This window comes from Anthonomus grandis, chromosome 6 (assembly GCF_022605725.1).
Source record: "Anthonomus grandis grandis chromosome 6, icAntGran1.3, whole genome shotgun sequence".
Classification (NCBI taxonomy): Eukaryota; Metazoa; Arthropoda; class Insecta; order Coleoptera; family Curculionidae; genus Anthonomus; species Anthonomus grandis.
The window spans coordinates 3,314,560-3,334,903 of record NC_065551.1 but is presented as its reverse complement, the minus strand read 5'-3'; the positions used below and the strand labels follow the sequence as shown (position 1 = coordinate 3,334,903).

The window sequence follows — 20,344 nt, the reverse complement described above, 5'->3', positions numbered from 1 at the left end:
GCGATGAAACCATTTTAGACCATTTTAATGCGAACCTGAAAACATCGACCCAAAAAGCTGCAGCTGATATGAATATACCAAGAACTACCGTTCAAAGAGTCCTTAAAAAAAATAAATATCGTCTATATAAGCCTACTATTGTTCAAGGTTTAAGTGATACTACCCAAGACGATTAGAATTTTCAAACGGTACAAACCCGTTCAAGGCAATGTCAAGAAATACCTAATTTCAGCAGGAAAATTATTTGGACCGACGAGACGTTTTTTAGCAACTGCGGAGTATTCAACAGGCATAATCGTCATTTTTGGGCTACTGAGAATCTTCATGAAGTGGCTGAAAGTAGGCTTCAAGTAAGATTTGGAATTAATGTATGGTGTGGTATTTACGGTAAGTTAATTACCCACTCCAAAAAATTATTTTCAAGTAAAATGCTGTAATTAATTATTTTTAGATAATCACCTTATTGGCCCCTTTATTTTATAACCAAACACTGACAAGTCAAAGATATTTAAATCTTTTGGAAGAGCAGATATTACCTGCCGTGAGAGCTATAATAATAAATGAATCATCGCTTTATTGTCAAAAAATTTTACAATTTGTAGACAAACCTGATAACTAAAGTAAAACACAAAAACAAACAAAACAATCAAAAATAAAATAAAACTAATAAAACAAATATACAAACATACAAATCAATAATTGTATGTGGTCAAAAGTATGAATAAATAAACAAATAAACAAAACACTACATAGCTACTAGCTACATGAAACAGCACATATAAAAATAATAAATCAGTTTATATGTGTGAAGTTAAAATTAAGTATTAAAAAAAACGCTTACCGAGTAAAGGACTCTCTCCAGTAGGAATGATTTTAATGCCTTACGGAAAGTAGGAAAAGATGTGATGGCTTGATGTTCAATGGCAAATGATTGTGCATTTTTTTTTGCTTTGTACAATATAGAGTTTTTTAGCAATTCTGAATGTGGAGTAGGCAGATATAAATCATACTCCTCGTTTCTGAGATGATAATTATGTGATGGCCTATCTGAATTTGATGAAACATGCTTGCAAATTAGAGAAACGGACTTATATATTAGTGACGGCAAAGTTAGGATATTAAATTTTTTAAAGAAATCCTGGCAATGAGCTCTATAATTAAGTCTAAGTGTATCAAATTTTCAGACTTCAAAGCTCTCTTTTGAAGTCTGAAAATTTTGTCAAATTGAGTGACACTACACACACCCCAAAAAGGAAGGGCGTAACGAAGGTGTGATTCAAAGAGGGAAAAATACACTGTTATAGAGGTTGAGAGGCTAAGCTCCTTGGAAATTGATCTTAGCGCGAAACAAGCGAAGCTTAATTGTCTTATTAAAGGGTTAATGTGCATGTCCCATTTTAACGACTTGAAATACCTGAAGAATAAATACGGAGTGATGTGTGGTTTCAACAGGACGGGTGTCCCGCGCATAATACTCGGGACGTTCAAAACTTGTTAACACAAGCATTTAACAATAAACTTATCGCGAACCGCGGTGCTGTAAATTGGCCAGCTAGGTCTCCAGATATTACACCCCTGGATTTTTATCTTTGGGGATATGTGGACAGCGCTTATCTAAAAGGTACCAACAGCCATTTTACAGTTTTGAATAAATTAAGGTTAAACATTTTAAATCTTTAAAAATCGACAATTTATTATTTGTTACTGTTTTTTTATATTTTAGAGAGCAAAATAGTTTTGTTTTTCATTTAATATAAATAAAACTATAATAACATTATCTTTTCTCATTTTGATAGTAAGAAATGGCGCTTGGTTCTTTTTAAATAAAACTCTTATGTCTTCTTGGATCTTTTTTTATTAACAACTCAAGTTTATGCAATAGGTAAAAACAAATAAATTAAACCCGTTTGCCTCAAATAACAAATTTTAAACTAAAGAAAATAAAAAAAATTAGAAACTTCACTTATTTACTCATTCTCTATCTGATTCTCTACTTCAAAATCAATACTCTCACCAAATCCCTCGACATCATCTTCAAAATCTGCTCCTCTTAATGTTCCATAAAAATATTTTGCATCATTTGGCACAAATGACATTAAAGTTTTAAGATCAGCTAATTTTTTTTTTGATATCTCCTTTCCATTTGGATACAGTTGAAACAGGTTGGAAGAAAAAAAAGTGGATGTAATATTGGAAGGTCTACCCTTAATAGTTTTTTTTTATATTAATTTCTTTAAATTGTTCACTCTCTTTGTGAGAATATTTCATAAAAATAGACTGAGGATGGTCATTATCAATCATTATGACTCTAGCTCTAAGCCAGCTAATTTTCTCAATATTAATGTTGTTTTTCTGTTAGTTATAGATTTTTCAATTTGCAAAGTGCCAAGAAAGTCATCCTTTGTCATTTCACATGTAACAAACTTATTTTTTTTCGAGCAATTCTCCAATACCTGTTTAAACTCATTAAGCGTATACAGACGTATTTGATATTTAAGAGACCTTTCAATTTTCCCAAAATCTGTATCGTTGGGAAGGAAGCTGTGACCGGGAATAAGATATTTAAAGTAAATGGTTTTTAAACAAGGGTGAGTTTCTAGTATAGCTTTTAATAGCCAAACAATTTTTATGTTTCGATTTTGTCCACCGCACGAGTCGGACCATAAAATCAATTCCTCTTTTCCTTGAACTAAATAATTATCAATAATTTTTTTTAAGCAAGAACCCACTTCTTGAGCTCCACGACCCGCAATTGCCTCTGTCCAAATAAAGCAATATGGCGTATCGGTTGATCCTGCATGTACTCCTTCGTGGTAAATTGAAAGTTGCCGTTTATAATATACCAAATTAGTTGGCAACTTGGGTAAGCCCAAAACTTTTTCCATATCGTATGTTACAGCTTTAAGTTTTGCATTATTTTTTGCTCGCTTCAGATCACACTTCATCGCTTCACGTGCTTCGTTTGCGGTAACTAGGTGATTTTCATGTTCCAATTTATATTGTTCCTTTAAATCATCATTATATTTTATTTTAATGTTAAAAGAATCGCATGTATTGCAAGTGTCTTTTACAGGTTTGCGTCGTAGATTAAAGTTTTTGTAGAAAATTGACTTATATGTTGAAAATCCTATCTTATCTTTAGTTTCTTCCTCAATAAATAAATTAAACATTTTGATTAGTGTTAGATCTGTTGCCAAAAACTTTGCCGCTACATCATTATTTCTGCAATAATGTGAAATGTGTGTTGGAAATTTAGCTATTTGAATTTTAACTTTATTTTCTATTTCTTCAGATATCTTGTTGAAACCACCGATTTTAAAACCTCTTTTATCTTTGACATTTCCTGTTTGGATTTTGTTTAATGCTGTGTTTCCTCTTTTTGGAGAAATTCTTAATGTTTGAGTATACATATCTCTGCAAACCCTTACATTATTTATTTCATAAATCCTGGTATTTTGTCTTCTATTGCTATCTTTATTTCGTTTCCTTTTTATGCCATGAACTTTTATTGTAGGAGTAATAAAAGCTGTTTGAGCATTATAAGATTCAAGGTCCCAGAATTGCTGAAACCATTTTTCTCTAATGGAAGAAGAAACATTTTCGGTACATTTTAATGTACACTTGCACTGAAAATCTATAAATTTTTTTGGCTCTACCAGTTTCCCTTTTACTGTGTAATGTTTCCTGTTGGCGTCTTTTAATTTTTTTCTACTCTTAAAAGTCTGTCCTTGATATTTTATAGGTCTTCCTTTTTTGGCCGGCCCTTTTGTTCGTTTCGTTCTTCTTCTTCTGGTTCTTCAAATTCTTGCTCTTCAGAGTCTACAGAGTCAGATTTTTTAGATTCAGATTCATCAACTTCTTCCGGATCATATTCGCTTCCTGAATCTTCAAAGTTAAGAAGTTCGTTTTCTCCATCCTCAAGATCATCAGTGGAAACAGTAAAATTGGGATCCTAAAAGTAATATTAACTGCTAAGAGTATTCAATTTATTTATCAAAAAAGGCATCATACCGGCGTTGTCAGGCACATTATTCTGCTGGATGATGGCTGTTGCGAATCAACATCGAAATTATTATCTACTCCGCTGTTGTTTTGCTAAAATGTTACCCACATTTTTATCACAAAATGCAATAAAAAAACTAAATATCAAAAAATCATAGCAATACTAAAATGTAAATTTAGATACCGGTTATAATTTTGAATACCTACGTATGAAAAAAGCTTTAAATAGAATCTTATTAAAAAAAAATTAAATAGTGAAAATTACTTTAACATACTATTACCGAAGTCACGCAAATTATTTCGTTCGACAGCTGTTTCAATTCAATATCGATTATTTCAAGGGTATAGGCACTATCCATGGAGTTCATTGGCTAAAATAATAAAATTGAAAATATCAAATCGTGATTTTTTATAAATTCAGCAAGTTTTATTATTCAAAAATTAATTTATAAAAAAAAAACTAAATTTATTTAAAAAAAATCATACCGAAGCTTTCTAATCGATCATTTCTCTGGACGGCTGTTGTTGTACATCAGTACCAGTAACAACATTATCCATTTCTGTACTATTTGACTGAAATTAAAAAGAAACTAGTAGTATTTAGTAGTAGTATTTTTATTAATAATAATATATACATACAATGCATTATTACAAGTCAAGTCACTTACTTACAAATAAGGATAAAAGATAAAATACAAATTAACAAGTTTTGCCCAAAAGCAGATAAAATATAACATCTAATCACAATATTTGCACTAAACTTAAAACACTTAACATACATTCTTATTAAGATAATATTAACATGTAAGATTAAAATTAAAATTGGGATGAGAAGTACTCCTCAAATGAGTAGAATGCACCCCTCAAAAGATGCATTTTTATTTGTTTTTTAAACTGCGGAAGGCTAAGAGATTTAATGTTTGTTGGAAGACAATTATAAAATTTTGGTGCAAAGTATCTGGTTCCATTTCTTGATCTCTCAAGCCGGCTAAACTCAGGCACTAGCTCATTACAATTCCTAGTTTCATAGTTATGAAAATGTAGGTGGGTTCTATAGTGATCCAGATTTTGGTGAACACGCAACAGGCACTGCATAATGTACACGGACGGCAAAGTTAATATTTTAAGCTTCCGAAAAGATTCCCTACAGTCATCTCGGTAACCCTGACCAGTCACAATACGAATACACTTTCTCTGCAGCCCAAATACTTTATCTATATGGCAGGAATGACCCCATGTCAGTATGGCATAAGTTAGCTGTGAGTGAAAACTACTATGATATGCTGTAAGTAAGACCTGCAAGGAAGTAATTCCCGCTAGATTTCTAAAGAGGAATAACAGACTGGACAGTTTACTAGACAGTTTGACTATATGTTGTTCCCAAGTCAATCCTGGATCAAGGTGAACACCAAGAAACTTAGCCTCATCTGAACAGCTTCCAAAAGCAGGATGCTCAGTCAATGTATTGTGCCGCAAAGTAAAATTAAGTGTTTGTGACTTTGAACTATTGAGAGAAAGACGATTTGCCAAGAACCATTGAAAGAGGTTATTCTCCGGGGTCTGGAGATCTAAATTAATGATATTTGAAGGGTGATAGCTTTGATAGTAAGTTGTGTCATCAGCAAACAGAACGCCAGATCATTTATGTAGATAAGAAATAGTATGGGTCCCAAGACAGACCCCTGTGGAACTCCATATTTCAAAGGCTTAATATCAGACTTATTCTGATTAAAGACAACAAACTGAACTCTATTCGACAGGTATGACTCAAGCATCTTAATTGCTTCCCAGTGAAAATTGTAGGCTTCCAGTTTTTTTAGAAGAATGCTATGTGTCACACAGTCAAAAGCCTTTGTGAGATCCAGGAACGAGGCCAATCAAGAAACTTTTCAAATCCTTCCAGGATATTGCTTGTAAAATGGTCTATAGCTAAAGTTGTTGTCCTGTTTTTCCTGAAGCCAAATTGAGTTACTGCAAAGAGCTGATTTGACTCAAAATAGTCATTAATCTGGTTTTTTAAGATTCGTTCATGCACTTTAGACAGAATAGGTAAGAGGGAGATGAGACGATAACTATTATAGTCATCAGCAGATCCTTTACCTTTAAAAAGAGGTACAACTTTTGCAGTTTTAAATGTTGCTGGAAAAATGCCAGTGAGTATTGAGTGGTTGATTAATTTAGTTAAGGGAATGATAATTTCATTTTTTATAGCTTTGATAATTTTTGTGTTCATTCCATCAGAGTCTTTACTGTGGCTGTTTTTTAATTCATCAATGGCTTCCATGACCTCATTAGGGCTAGCTGTTCTAAACCTGAAGGGTAACAAGTTGGTATGTGGAATGGAGTTCAGATATACTTGAAAAGTTTGGTCAGTATGTTCAAGTTTACTTAATTCTTTCTCAGCGATGGAACAAAAATGATGATTAAAACTAGTTGCATTAAGTGATGAGCTTTTCTTTGATAAATTTTGATTTTTATTATTTATAATGCTCCACATAGCCTGCTGGCGGTTACTTGAATTCATAATAAAATCATCATTTTATTTAATTTTAGCATTTTTAATTGCATGTCTATACCTTTTCCTATAATCAGATAACATTTCTTTTGGCACGAGAATGGGGTCTCTTTTATGTAATGATACAAGGAACCTTAGCCTCTCCCGCATATCTCTCAAGTTACCATCAAACCAATTCACCACCCTAGGAGATTTATCATTTATTTATTTTTAGTTTATTTATTTAGCTTTATTTTTCCAACAGGTTACATATACCCAGTTACAGGAAAATCAATTAAATATATAAATGTACGAATTCATGAATTGTATTAGATTCATGCAAATAAACTATAAAAGAACTATAAAAGAATTGCTATATAATAAAAAAAAAAAGTAGTGAACTTGAGAAAATAAATAATAAAAAATCAACACTAAATTAGGATAAGAATCAAGAATTAATTTAAATCAAAAGACCAAAAAAAAAAATGAGTAAATAAATGTATTCAAGCTAAAAACTAAATAACTAAAAACTAAATAACCTAGCCTCCCCCACCGACCATACGCAGGTGATTCAAGATAAGTGCCAAATCGTTATGGTGAATGTCACAAGAATCAGCAATAGTATTAAAGTTTTGACACATAAAGTGAATAGGACTCTGGTACAGAATGTTGGACCTAGCTGTGTCCAAGTTAAAAGCTGGACACTGTCTGAATCCTGGGCGTGGTATATGAAAGCAAATCCTTTGCAAAAGGGATGGGCAGTCAATTTTATGGTTAAGTAAATTAAACAAGAATTTCACCGAATGCATTTCTCTCCTCTTCGCAAGTGACCGTTCAGTATATCTAGAGAGCAGCAGGTTATGGTCAAAACCCCTTGGAGGATAGACTCCATCATCCTTAAATGCCAAACATTTAAGGAATCGCCGTTGGACTGAATAGGTGAATGTGCTGGTTGTAAATGGGAGACCAAATGAGGGAGCAGTAGTCCAGCCTGGATCTAACAAATGCATAGTAGAGCGTTTTGGCAGTGGCAGTGTTCAAAAAAAGTTTGCAATTTCTAATAATAAAGCCTAGCATGCGAGTAGCTCTAGAAACAGTATCTTCGATGTGGGGGATAAAAAAAAATTTTTGGTCAAAGGTGACTCCAAGATCCTTGAAACAGGTAGACCTTGCCAGAGACTCTCCATTAACTGAGTAATTAAAGGCAATTGGACTTTTGATACGTTTGAAGTGGTCAATCTGGTCAAAAGCCTTTTGGAAGTCTGTGTAGATAACATCGATTTGGCTTCTATCATTAAGTGCTTCGCACACAAACTGAGAGAAGAATGCTAGGTTTGTAGTACATGAGCGGCCAGAAACAAAGCCATGTTGATCATTGGCCAGCATGGACTTTACCTTGGGAAAAATTAATTTATAGAGAGCCAACTCGAATAACTTTGAGAAATTGCACAGAATGGATATAGGGCGGTAATTCTCTATTGTTCCAGCATCGCCCTTTTTAAAGATAGGGCAAACTTTAGCTTGCTTCCAGATATTGGGAAAAATACCTGTGTTAAGGATCAGATTAAAAATGTGGAGCAGAGGGTCTGTAAGTGCAACAGAGCAGTCCTTAGCTAAAAAACTAGGAATTAGATCTGGGCCAGAGGTCATTTTGCTTTTGAGACACTTGCTCGCCATTATAATGTCGGTAGCCGCGAGCGCGACGACGTCTATGCAAGTTAAGGGAGGTTCAGAGACGACAGGATGATCGCTGGGAAGTGAGTTCGTGTATACACTCCTGAAATAATCTCCAAAAGCGGACACAATGCTGTCAGGCGTATTGTATGATTGGTTAGAAAGCTTCATTGAGCCGGGGATTTGAGACTGATTACGTTTGCTTCGAATAAAAGACCAAAATTCACTCGGATCGGAGGTTATTTTGTTCTCAATACTATGGATGTACATTTTGTAGGCTTGTGCAGTTAGAGCTTTAATTGTCTTGCGCAGAGATCTAAATATCTCTAGATGATGTTTAGACTTGGAAATCTTAAAATCACGAAATGCTCTTTCCTTTTTATATATATTACGAATTATGTCCGCCGAAAACCAGGGAGGGAAACGTCTTTTACGTTTTACCTTGAAGGGTACCGCTCTAGCGAAAGTGTTGTTCAGTATAACATAAAAAACATCACATGCGGAGTTGACGTCCTGCTGCACCATGACAGGCGACCAATCAGTATCTAGCAGCAGCTGATACAAAAGCGGAAAGTTAGCCTTTCTAAAATTAAATTCCTTTATTTCAGCTTTATTAAGGGGTAGGTTATTGAGAGAGATAAGGCCAGCATGGAATTCAAATGACAAAGAAGGATGGTAGGTATCCTCCGGGACAAGAGATGCACCGCTGTTAAGTACAGAGATATTAAAGCTTGCAAAGATTAAATCCAAACAGCGAAGATTGTTATTTACCACGTTATTGAATTGCTTATAGTTTAGGAAATCAAAAAAATTACTTAGAAGTTGACATTTACTATTGGGAGCTACCGAGTGTTCAATATAAGTGGGGACATTAAAGTCTCCCAGGATAGTCACATGTTCAGAATAGATTACATTAACCATGGAAAAGGCTTCGAGAAAGCGTTCTAATTGCACGGAGTCGATGGAAGGAGGAACGTACAATACAAAAATATACAGTATGAAATGATTAAATTTGACTTTACATCCTACCAGATCGATTTCCGGTATTTCTTGGCTGATCGCAGAGAGCTCGAGGGCTTCCGAGGAGAAGTGGTTCAGAATCCCCAGTAGAATACCACCACCCCTTGAAGCAGCAACAAGGTCAATTCTTCTGTCAGAACGGTACATTACGTATGAGTTGGGAAGGATTTCACCATCAAGTATATCATTTTGGAGCCAAGTTTCTGTGATGGAAATAATATCATAGCCAGAAGTAGACGCAGCACTAAAACAGGTATTGGTCTTGGAGCGCAGGCCGCGGGTGTTCTGGTAATAGCAAGAAACTAGATTTTTTAAGGAGGGGGAGGTGGTTGCCCTTGGTTTTTTGCCGCTATTGCGGGAATACCATTGATATACTTAATGAAGAGGTTATCCTCACCACGGTCCCTGCGCAGCCTTAGTTCTTCCTTGACTTTATTAAGGTGTTCCAACTGAGCCGGGGTAAGGTCAGACTCAATGTATATCTGTTTTCCTGAGAACTTACTCCTGTTCTTCAGTAGGATTCCGACATCCCCATGGTTCACCAGTGTGATCTTAACTGGTCTGCAGCCATTACAGTTGGGTTTTCCAAATCTAGACGCCTTGGATATAGGAATATTACGGCCACACACATCGTTAAGCAGAGTAGAGATGTCTGCTGTGAAAGTCGGATCTTCAGACGACTCGGACTTTAGGTTAAAAAGCATTAAATTGCAGTTACGTTTTTGCCTCTCAATAATTTCCTGCAACACAACATTACTAGCCTCGGCGTTTGATTGAGTAAGTGGTGGTTGTTGAGACTTGCCATTGGAAGCCAATGGCATCTTAGATGAGGTAACCTCCACCTGTAATGCATCCAACTTTGTTCTGACCCTTTCAAGTTCATCCAGTACAACAGGCAGTTTAGATATTTCAGTCTTCAGCACTCCAACATCCCTTTCGAGTACTCCTACACGATCGATCAGTCCCAGCAGCTGCTTGACGCTGCCTAAGCACTCTTTACAGTAGAGGGGCATAGATCTCTTGCTTAACACCACTGCCCTGATTTCAGTAGCACTTAAGTCACTGCAGCTTTGACAGACCATGCTTCTACAATGGTCGCAAGGGTAACCAAAAACCTCCCCATTTCTTTTAGGTTCTCTGCAAGTAACTGCAGTCTTACACTTAGTGCAAGAGCCAGACATTGCGATATCGGTACCCTCGCCCAGCTCCACTCAAACCACGAAGTGGAAAACGCCACTTGTTCGTGGGAGGAAAAACTGTGTCGATATTGCAGTCCAACGCTACTTAAGGTTTAATGCACAGAGAAAAATAAAAATTAAAAAATTATGTGGTTAGATGCACTCTTGATAAATGACACTGGTTTGTTTATGTTATTGTTGTAAGTTATGAGACTATTAAGTTATGGGACTTGGCAGTGTCTTCTTTTTGGACTTTACCCATTGTTTACAGCGAGCGGAATACTCTCCTACACAATAACTTAACTTTTAAAGACATTAACCCACTTAAAAACTTAATAATTTTGAGACCGATGGTAAACACGTTCGTTACAATTGACCGAGTAGTCTTGATTTTTCAGGAAAATAAAATTTAATTGCATCATTTATAGAATCAATAAACAGTTGAAAGCGCAAATCCACATTTAGAGACATATTATCAATAAAATCAAAGTCTAGAGAGGACATAGTGTTACATAAAGTAGACAATCCTACATCAGTAATAGGTCTGTAGTTTATCCGAGTTTTAAAGTTTGTGCGAGCCACTTGACATTTAAATAATATGCCCTTATGATCTGAGGTGTGAGTTAGATCAACAGGTTCAGACGTAAGTAATGAGCAATCAATATTAGTAAAAAAAAACTCTATTTATTTAAAAAGATCCAAGCGACAATCTGAAAAAATATAAGACCCATGTGCTTGTTTTTGCTACAATATTAAAAATAATACTATTTACATCATAAAGTATAAAAGTAGTGTTTTAAATTGCTATTTAATTTAGTATTTTACATTAAAAAAACTATAACCCTAAAAATAAGTGAATATTAAAATAATAATACATACCGGTACAGCCTTCGCATAATTACCGAATTCACAATCTGCCTGCGTTAACGCCATATTCAATATTAAAGCACTTCTTCGACTCATTTTTAAGACTTTAACTACAAAAATATAATTAGAAAAACTTTTAAACAGAGTAACCGCAAACAACAAGCAGTTGTTTCGTATTAAAAACAATAACACGTGAAACACGCCACTCAAAATAGAACATGTTTGTCAAAATGAATCCAAGCGACTTGGATCTGTTTAGAAATAAGCAGATTTCTGGAAAAAGCCCAGCAAGATAGTTGGTAACCTTTACCAAAAGAGGTCTGTCGCATCAAATTGGCGTTTGAAACTTTTTAGATAAATAAGTTTTGACATCTTTTTTTTTTTTTTTCTTTTTTTCGGCTTGCGATCGCGACACAGGCTACAGTAAATTTTTGGAGGCTGTGTTTCGATCTTGTCCTACTAATTTATTTTCTGTTTCTGCGCGTGTAAAAGGTAAGTTGAGCTTATTCTAAGTGGTTAAAGCTTTCTACATACTAGCTTGCTTTTATTTGCTTTTTGGCTAAAAAAATCTCCATTTTGTGCATGCTTATTTCCAATTACATTGCTTAAAGTTAAAGTATTATGAGTGAAGCAGGGGAGGGCGGCCCCCCCCAGCCCATGGCAACAATGCTAAAAGAATGTGACGGTATAGATAATGGCAATGTTGATGTTTGTAGTATTTCAATAGAGGCTTCAAACATTAAAAAAAAACAACCTTGAAAAAGAACCAGTTTTTTATTCTAAAAATGATACTGGCCCATTTATTGTCTATTTAGAATCCACTGAAAAAGTGGGTTTTAATGTAGGCAAATTTAATAATATTAAAATTGCTAGAGACATTTTTAACCTAAATCTGACAGACGTTAAAAAAATAAAAAATAAAGGCTTAAACAGGATCTCTGTAGAATTCATTAATTTCCTATCTGCAAATAATTTTGTTAAAAACAAAACCCTGTTAAATAAGGGCTATAAAATCTATATTCCATTTAACTTTGTGACTTGCAAAGGGTTAGTCAGGCAAATTGACATAGAAATAGACGAAAAAGAAATATTAGAATGTTCTAAAACTGATACCGGCATAGAAATTCTAGAGGTTAAAAGATTAAACCGAAAAATAATTAAAGACAAAGATATAACATATGAACCCACTGGCTCGGTTCTTATTACATTTAAAGGTGTTTGTCTTCCCAAATCCCTAAATATCTATAGACTGGAAAGACCCATTTCTATATACATCTCCCCTGTAACACAGTGCTTTAGATGTTTACGGTATGGTCATACTCGCACTAACTGTAAAGGCAAAGAAAGGTGCTTCACATGTGGTGAGGAAAAAAAATCTGATTTAGAGGAGCACCCCCCTTGCGAAACTAGATGTTTTTATTGTAAAGGTCCCCATAAATCTACAGACAAAAGCTGCCCCGAATATACTAGGCAAAAAAACATAAAAGAGTTAATGGCATTCGAAAATATTCCCTTTTTTGATGCAAGCGAAATTGTTAAAAAGACCTATTTGACACATAATGAATTTGTATATCATCCTTCTGACTTCCCCAATATTAAAAACCTAAATAGTCCTGAAAAGAACAATCTAAAAGAGAATGTAATCCAACCATCACAAAGACGAACCCAACATGCAAAAACTGACCCTATTAAAAGATCATACCAACAAGTAGTCTCTGAAAATAATACAAAGAAAAGAATAATTCATAAAGGTTATGATGTAAAGGCACATAATGATAATTTAATTTCCCCTAACTCTAGACCCCAAAAAGAAACTAGCTCTCCAATTTTTTCATTAAGAAAAGAAAACAGTCTCAAAACACAAATGCCTTCTACAAGTGCAGTTCATAGTTTTAATTCTCATGAATCTTCTTGGTACCCAGATGAAGTTAAAAGCATCATCGATGCATTTTTAAACATGTCAGAAAACAATAAAAGAACAATAAAAACCTTTTTATTCAATCAAAATTTTGATATGGATATTGATCCCGGCTCTCAGTCAGATTCATTTAACTAAAATCAATTTTCCCTTCACATTAATGTCAGGAGTAAATAATTTAAAGATCATCTTTTGGATAGAAATCACGTTACAACAATAATTAGAATGCGCACAGGTCATTGCCTGACTAACGCCCATCTATATAAGATTAAAATGAAAGATAGCCCTTATTGCGACTGCGGTATGTTTGATGACCCAAACCACATATTTTTTGAATGCCCTATTAATAATATACCCGATCTAGACTTGTTTTGAATCTTTGTATTAAAAAAGAAAATATCACCATTATCCATAACTCAAATTCTGTCTGCCCCCGACGACGAATCAATAGAAATAATCATGCGATTTATAAATATCAATAAGATTAAACTTTGAAGCTCAACTATCCAATACCCCTCTTGTATCCTACAATCCCGCTTGTTTTAGTGCTTGGTGTGGTCCCTCATTCCTTTTGTTGTAATACTAACGTTTTCCTCCCGTATTATAGCCACAAACCATAAAGCCGACACAAGACAAAGCTATAGTCACAAGCTAAACAGAACGAGCAAAGTTGTAATATAAGAAGATATTTCGGAGATTCCTGCATGGTCCAGAGCCAGACAAAGAAGGAGTCTCACCCAAATCGGGCTGGCAATTGCCTTGCAGCAAAGCCATCAACAAAACAAGACAAGACAAGACAAGTTTTGACATTTTACGTCCGTTGGTATACTTAACTCAAAAATGGCAATTTGGCGCTTGGTACCTACCTTTTAGATAAGCCCTGTCCATGTTAAAAATGAAGTTTACGAGTTTAAAGCTCCTGACTCTCAAACAACTAGAAGACAGGGTTCGGAATGTCTTAAATAGTATAAATAGAAACACCCTGCGCAAGGTAGCTAGAAGTGTTTTAAAGAAATGTGAAAAATGTTTTAACAAAAATGGCCGTCATTTTGAATAGTTTCATTTAATATTATTGTTACAAGTAGTTAATTGTTTTTTTTAGAAATTACGTAAAAGTATAAGTTAGCAAGTTAACAAGTAAGTTAATAATAATTGTGTGTACGACAAAATGCCAATAAAAGTCATGACCAACTCAGCGAAAAATAAACTATTTAATTTTTTGACGTAAACATAAAGTATTTTCATAAAGTATTATACATCATTTTAAAGGTAAAAAAAAGATCTTTTTAATTTAGCAAAAAAACAAAATGGCCGCCATAAGAAAAATAGAAATTGAGCATGGAATCTCAGAACCGAAACCTCGAAAACAAAAACTGAATTCAAGTATGCGTTGTCCTTAAAAAGTTGTCCTAATAATGTTTTTACGGATTTTAAAAATACGTTGAAATAAAAAAAATACAGACCTTTTTCAAAAATGCAACTTTTTGATTTTTTCCAAATATTTCAAAATCGGAAAAAGATAAAATCGTTCTGAAAGCGGCACTTAATTGGTAACTAAATGCCCTACAACTTTATCCATTTAACCAATTTTCAATCTCCTATAGTTTCCAACATACCCATACATGTACAGCATACGTTAAAATACAAATATGCCCAGCCAATCAGAGAAATTGAGAGTGGAGCAGCACTGCTGATCCTTTCGTGAAAGTTCGTACGTCAAATTTCGTTGCCGATTAGCTACGGAAATTGAAAAATCAAGGCATTGGTTTTGTTTAACTCATAGAGAAATAAATATTAAATTTTAATTATACTTTTAATTACTCTATGGTTTAACTTAACCTATATTGCAGATTTTATTTGCTTTGCTTGCTTCCTAATAATTGATTTAATTATCAACAATTATATCAACTTTGCGACTATTTGAGTGAAAATTCATAGTATATAGTGTTGAGTGTTTACTCCATTATCTATACAATCCATATCTGTGCTGGTTTTGGGCTCAAAAACAAACAATTTAGTGTTTGAGTTTCATTACCTTTCAATAAACTTGCCAGTGTTTCTTAGTGCATAATTTCCTTCCACTTAAACCAATATTTGCACTTATTTGTTGCTGTCTGTTAGACAATTATGGCATCTATGGATATTCACCATATAACTGTCAAAGAATCAATTTTAAATTTTAGAAATTTTGAAGAATTCACATCTTGGAGGGCACAAGATAATAGGGAAGTAGATTATGCTTGTCAGACCCGAAACAAGTTTAAGAATGGAGAAGAACACATATTTTACAATTGCAACAGGAGTGATATCAGGTTGTACAAAGTCTTAGTTATCATTATCAAACATACATAAGTATGTTTTGTTGTGTTTACTTTTAGGATTTAATAGCGCGTGCAAAGTGAGAAGTCTGGGGGAAGCATTCGCATTTAAGAAACATGTCAACAAGACCAAACTCAAATAGCTATCAGCATAAAATTGTAATAGAAGCCCATAACAAAGCAGAAAAAATGAATGGTAAGGTAGAATTTTTGGAATTTGGAAAATTTAAAGTACAAAGTGTTTCGGTAAGTGGTAAGTTCTATGTTGTGTCTTGTCATGAACTATGTGATGAGCAATGTCGCACTGGATACTGTAACATCTGTAAAATATGTTTTCATAAATACAGATGTGAGTGTCCAGAAAATTCTGTCTAAACAGTACTTTGTAAACATATACATGCTGTAGCCATTTTTGAGCAGAGGAGCGAGTTTGTTGTAGGTTCCCCAACTGTGAGTGAAGAGGAAGAGGATAATGTTTTGTTTGTTGATCAACCCACAACTAGCCAAATCAATTATCAGGAGGATGTAAACCATTTTATTCAGGAGAGTTCAAAAATGAAAGTCAATAGTTCTGCAATGGACTTTGAAGAAAATCGAGAAGTAGTTTGAGTAAAATATAAGTTACATTTTTATTACATCGTTTATACTTATTTTAAGATTGCATTGCAAGAGATTTGTAGTTATGGTAGAAGTTTAGATAAAAATGCATTTGCCAGATTTATGGCTGTAATCAACAAATTTAAAAATAAAGAAGTGGAGGAAGAAAATTCTCAGGACATTGAAAAGAAAAGAAAAATTGAAAAACAAATGTATCTATCCAAATAAAAAATAAGCTAGATTTCTTTGTGTATTTAATGGCTAGGTAATATTTGAATTGTAGTTATTTTTTTATGTTTGTATTATAGCTGTGAAGTTAACAAAAATAGGATGTGGTATTTTATATGGTATTTTGTGTTATAATCAATATAATATAACTAAGTATATTTTTTGTAAGGTTTTGGTGCAGGTTTCAAATTGTAAATACAAATTTTATGTAAGAGGTCATATACATAACTAGGTATAGTTTTTGTAAGGCTTAATTTGGTGTAGGTTTCAAATTGTAAAAACAAGTTATAAGACGTCATAGGTGTTGGTTTCTTTATAACTATTTTTATATCTTTTATTTTAAGACTAAAATGTTAGCTTATTTTGTATGTTAATATTCAACTAATCATTTTCTATTACATTTTGTTTGCTATGTTTTTAATATTTTTTAGGGTGCAGAAAAGCTAATTGGATTAACTTGAAATTGGCATCGAACGAGGGGGAAGATCCTCTATGAGTATATATTTATGAATTAAAATGTATACAGAGCAGTAATTTTTTTCCATGTTACTATTGTATGGAAGTTTGAATGGTTTGGGCTGTATATACATGACGAGCCGAGATGACAAATAAGCTAAAGAAGTGCGAGTCTACATACTACATACTATATACCAGATTAATACATTTAGCCTCTTTGCATTTAATTTTGAGGTTGTTGATTTTAAAAATACCATAAATTATTATATTTAAATAACAAATAAATTTATAGATTTTTTATTATTTGAAATAAACAAAGTTAAAATATAATTTCTACGTTTTTTTTTTGTTTTCTGTTCTTATACTTTGACTTTTTAGTCATATTTACACTTTATACAGCTTTTCCAACCATATATATATATACTTTATATCAATTATCAACCACTAAAGTATAATGTATAGTGGTAGTGGACAATTTAAAATAATATTATACTTTCAAATAACAATTGACACTTATTATATTACTAAGGTGCATATTAGAATTATGACACAGAGGTATGTAAAAATGCGAACTTTAAAATGTTCACCATATATTGTTAAAAAATTTAATTGCCATTTATTTTTATTTTCTAACTTTTTTATTTATTCACTCATCCACCTATTAACCAATTAATTTATCAGCTCTACACACCAATTCAATTTCGTATCACCCCATTTTTAATATTTAACTAACAATAATAATTAAATAATTCATACATTGCGCTTACACGTACCGCTATACCAAATGATTAACAAATTTCGTCATTAAAAGAGATAATTTGCTATAAAAACCAAATTTGGCAAGTATTTATAAAATATTTTAAAAATAATAATTGATCACACGCTGTAAATATTAAAAAAAATCAATAATCCATATACTAATAATAGCTAAAATATCTTCTTATTAAATGTTTTTAATGCATATTGCACTTTTCTTCATCTAAAATATATACGCATCATAAAAACCTAATTAAATATAAATATGAATAGAAAAACTCTACATACATTGAAAATTTCCTATTTTGAATTTGGCGGTTCGCATACCACGCCCTCGCGGATGCCGAAGCGCTCTCATTGGCTAGGCATATTTGTATTTTAACGTATGCTTACATGTACACCCAATTTGGGCCACACTGTATACCTAGCATTGTCAATGCCATGACTATCTGTTATACTCTATTTCAGAAATGTATAGAGCAATAAAACCTCATTAGGTATGCAAAAGTGGTACCTGGTGATCCACCAATATTTTATGCCACTACCTTAGTTAGGTATTAGTTTCAATGTAAAATTCTTTCTTTTCGTCGAGTGCAGGTAGTGCCACCCGGTTTTGGGTCAATTTATGAGTTTTGCCCATTGTTATCCACTGATAAACATTGAAAACGATTCGCCAAAGGGGTGCAACTGGGATTTGTTTTTTTATGAGACTTAATATATCTTATATAATGTTACCTTATGATTTTTACCTGTCCCTCTTTTTGCATGCTGCAACGAGTTAAAAGGTATCTCTTTAGAAATAAAGGCATTTAATCCATGAAAATTTAATTAAGTACCTATAGTAATAGCAGGTATAATACTTATAATAAATATTTATTATACTTATAATAAATATTATAAGTACCTACGCCTATAAACGACCACGAAATTTAGCCAAACAGGACGGAAATTCCCAGTTTATTACTCTATACATTTCTGAAACAGAGTATAGAATGCTTTGTTTATAAATAAATACCATTCTAATGGGAATTATCAATTATTATTTCAATTAAAATGAGCGTAGTTTAGGGCCGAGAGATAAGTTCTATTCAGGTAAAACTTAACGAAATTTTGCTTAAGGTATTGGCAACAATGTACGGCAACGAGACCGCTTACTACATGAAGCAAACCAGTGAAACCAGTCGAGTTTGTGAACGAAATCAAAACAAAAGCGTGTTTCTCTATTTATACTAAACTAGAGCCGGGTTAAGGACTATTCTGATAGGTTCAGACGTTGCTTTCACCAAATTTACAGTCGTTATCAACTGTCCATTCGTTGCTTATCAAAGGCAATTTTTTTTGAGCGACTAGAAAGTTGTGTGCCGTCGTGTAGTGGTGACCTGCTCATTTATATTCCATCTTATATAATATTTATTTTATTATAATCGGCCTTTTTCCGTGTACAGTTTTTAACTAGCGGTGATGTAAACATCACCCCGTTGTTTCGTAAAAAGACTTTCCGACAAAAGGTTTAATTAAAGTGCCAAACCTGGCTACTGAAATTCGATATAGGATTGGTATGAGACTAATCTTAAAAAAGTTCATTATCCATACTTCTTCGGACCACTTTTCAGAGGAGTTTTCCGAGAATTTTCTCTAGTTGTTATTTCCTTTTTCTTTTCTTTGAGAATCTTGGATTAAGCCGCGATCTATTATTTTTCTTGCTAAAGTTTGGTCGTATATGAACTACTCTTGTTGCTTTGACGGCCGGAAATCCGACAAAGTATTGACCCCAAACAGTATCGAGATTGAGAATATTGTTGATCATCAGCCAACAGCTACAATGGAACCAATTTTAGGAGCACCAGAGAAAGAATCTAACTCGGAAATGTCATGTGGTAAGTTCCCATTACTTTTGGAATAAAATAAATCCATTGTGTTAAGATTATCTTTCTATGAAAATAAACAGAAACCACATGATCTGAAACTAAGCCTCTTCCTTTCTCTCTCTTTTTATCACTGGGTGTTTGTTTTGGTTATTTTATTCTTAAAGCTATAGATAGGCCAGGTAGGCATTAGGAATGTTTTATTATGATTTCTACCTCATGGAAGTTAGCAAGAGAATCAGAAACAAAAATCAAATTTTTACAATCAGCCAGATAAATTCTGCAGGCAATATATTTTTTCCAAATTTAAGGATTAAATCTGATTTTAAACTTCTAAAATAAAGTCTAGAGAAAAACCAGGGCCGAGTCTAGGGTATTTGCCGCCTGGGTGCAAGAGCTATATTTGCTGCCCCTTCTGCAGTGATTTTTATAAAAAGTGTTTTAAAAAATGCTCTTACCAAAGTACAATGTTTAAAAAAAAAGGTGTAATAAAAAAATCATATTGAATTAAATTCCAAACACACATATAGTAATCAATATATCAATATTATCTATACAAAAAATATACATAAAAGCATATGTTATTTATTTATATAAGTATTTCTATATTAATATGTAATTACATCGATATAAACACCTAAAGAAAATATATTTTACTTACATACTAATTTGAAGAAATTAAAAAAAAAAAGTAATTAGAACTCTGGTTTAAATGCTAACATTTACTTTTCTTGACTTTTTATATGCAAATTCCCTAATTAGGTCGGTAACATCTAAATTAGAAACAATGTCAAAAAAAAAAAAATCAAAAATCCTTTATTAAATCCATAAAACATGTAGTTACAACAATACACATTTTTTATTACCTATGTGAGGTGTGGATTTTGTCAGTAAAAAAATTCTAACTTAATTAAGTATACAATTAAAATATTTATAAAATTTAAAGCATTCAGTCACTTATCCATTCATAC

General features: G+C 33.1%; 2 protein-coding genes and 2 long non-coding RNA genes across 11 annotated transcripts in view; 3 read left to right on the top strand and 1 right to left on the bottom strand.

Moving 5' to 3' along the window:
- The window catches only part of LOC126737280 (uncharacterized), a 50,374-nt gene extending 33,387 nt beyond the window's left edge, over positions 1-16,987 (top strand). Inside the window, exons 2-4 of one of the 2 annotated variants that reach the window (XR_007660982.1) lie at positions 15,337-15,465; positions 15,532-16,333; positions 16,728-16,987. This is a non-coding gene — a long non-coding RNA (uncharacterized LOC126737280). Of the gene's footprint in view, positions 1-14,669; positions 15,466-15,531; positions 16,334-16,727 lie in introns of those variants that run through there. The other variant, XR_007660981.1, reaches the window with a different exon arrangement.
- Positions 1,783-4,576, bottom strand: LOC126737272 (uncharacterized). Of its 7 annotated transcripts, XM_050442100.1 has the most exons (4): positions 4,489-4,576; positions 4,278-4,373; positions 4,012-4,095; positions 3,553-3,952 (listed from the first exon to the last, which is right to left on the bottom strand). In XM_050442100.1, exons 2-4 carry the CDS (start codon positions 4,368-4,370, stop codon positions 3,737-3,739), a joined length of 393 nt encoding a protein of 130 aa, XP_050298057.1. In that variant the 5' UTR covers positions 4,371-4,373; positions 4,489-4,576; the 3' UTR covers positions 3,553-3,736. The 7 variants fall into 7 exon arrangements, with proteins under 7 accessions (XP_050298052.1, XP_050298055.1, XP_050298053.1 ...); XM_050442095.1 differs by having other exon boundaries at positions 1,783-3,952; positions 4,012-4,373; XM_050442098.1 differs by having other exon boundaries at positions 1,783-3,952; positions 4,268-4,566.
- LOC126737281 (uncharacterized) lies at positions 11,635-13,954 on the top strand. Its single transcript, XR_007660983.1, has 2 exons — positions 11,635-11,727; positions 13,761-13,954. It is a non-coding gene; the product is annotated as an uncharacterized LOC126737281 (long non-coding RNA).
- Positions 16,988-18,681: 1,694 nt separating the features above from the next.
- Positions 18,682-20,344, top strand: part of LOC126737268 (6-phosphofructo-2-kinase/fructose-2,6-bisphosphatase-like) — a 93,957-nt gene continuing 92,294 nt past the window's right edge. Inside the window, exon 1 of the mRNA XM_050442091.1 lies at positions 18,682-19,385. Within this exon, the coding sequence (XP_050298048.1) occupies positions 19,229-19,385 (157 nt within the window). The 5' untranslated portion in view covers positions 18,682-19,228. The remainder of the gene's footprint in view (positions 19,386-20,344) is intronic.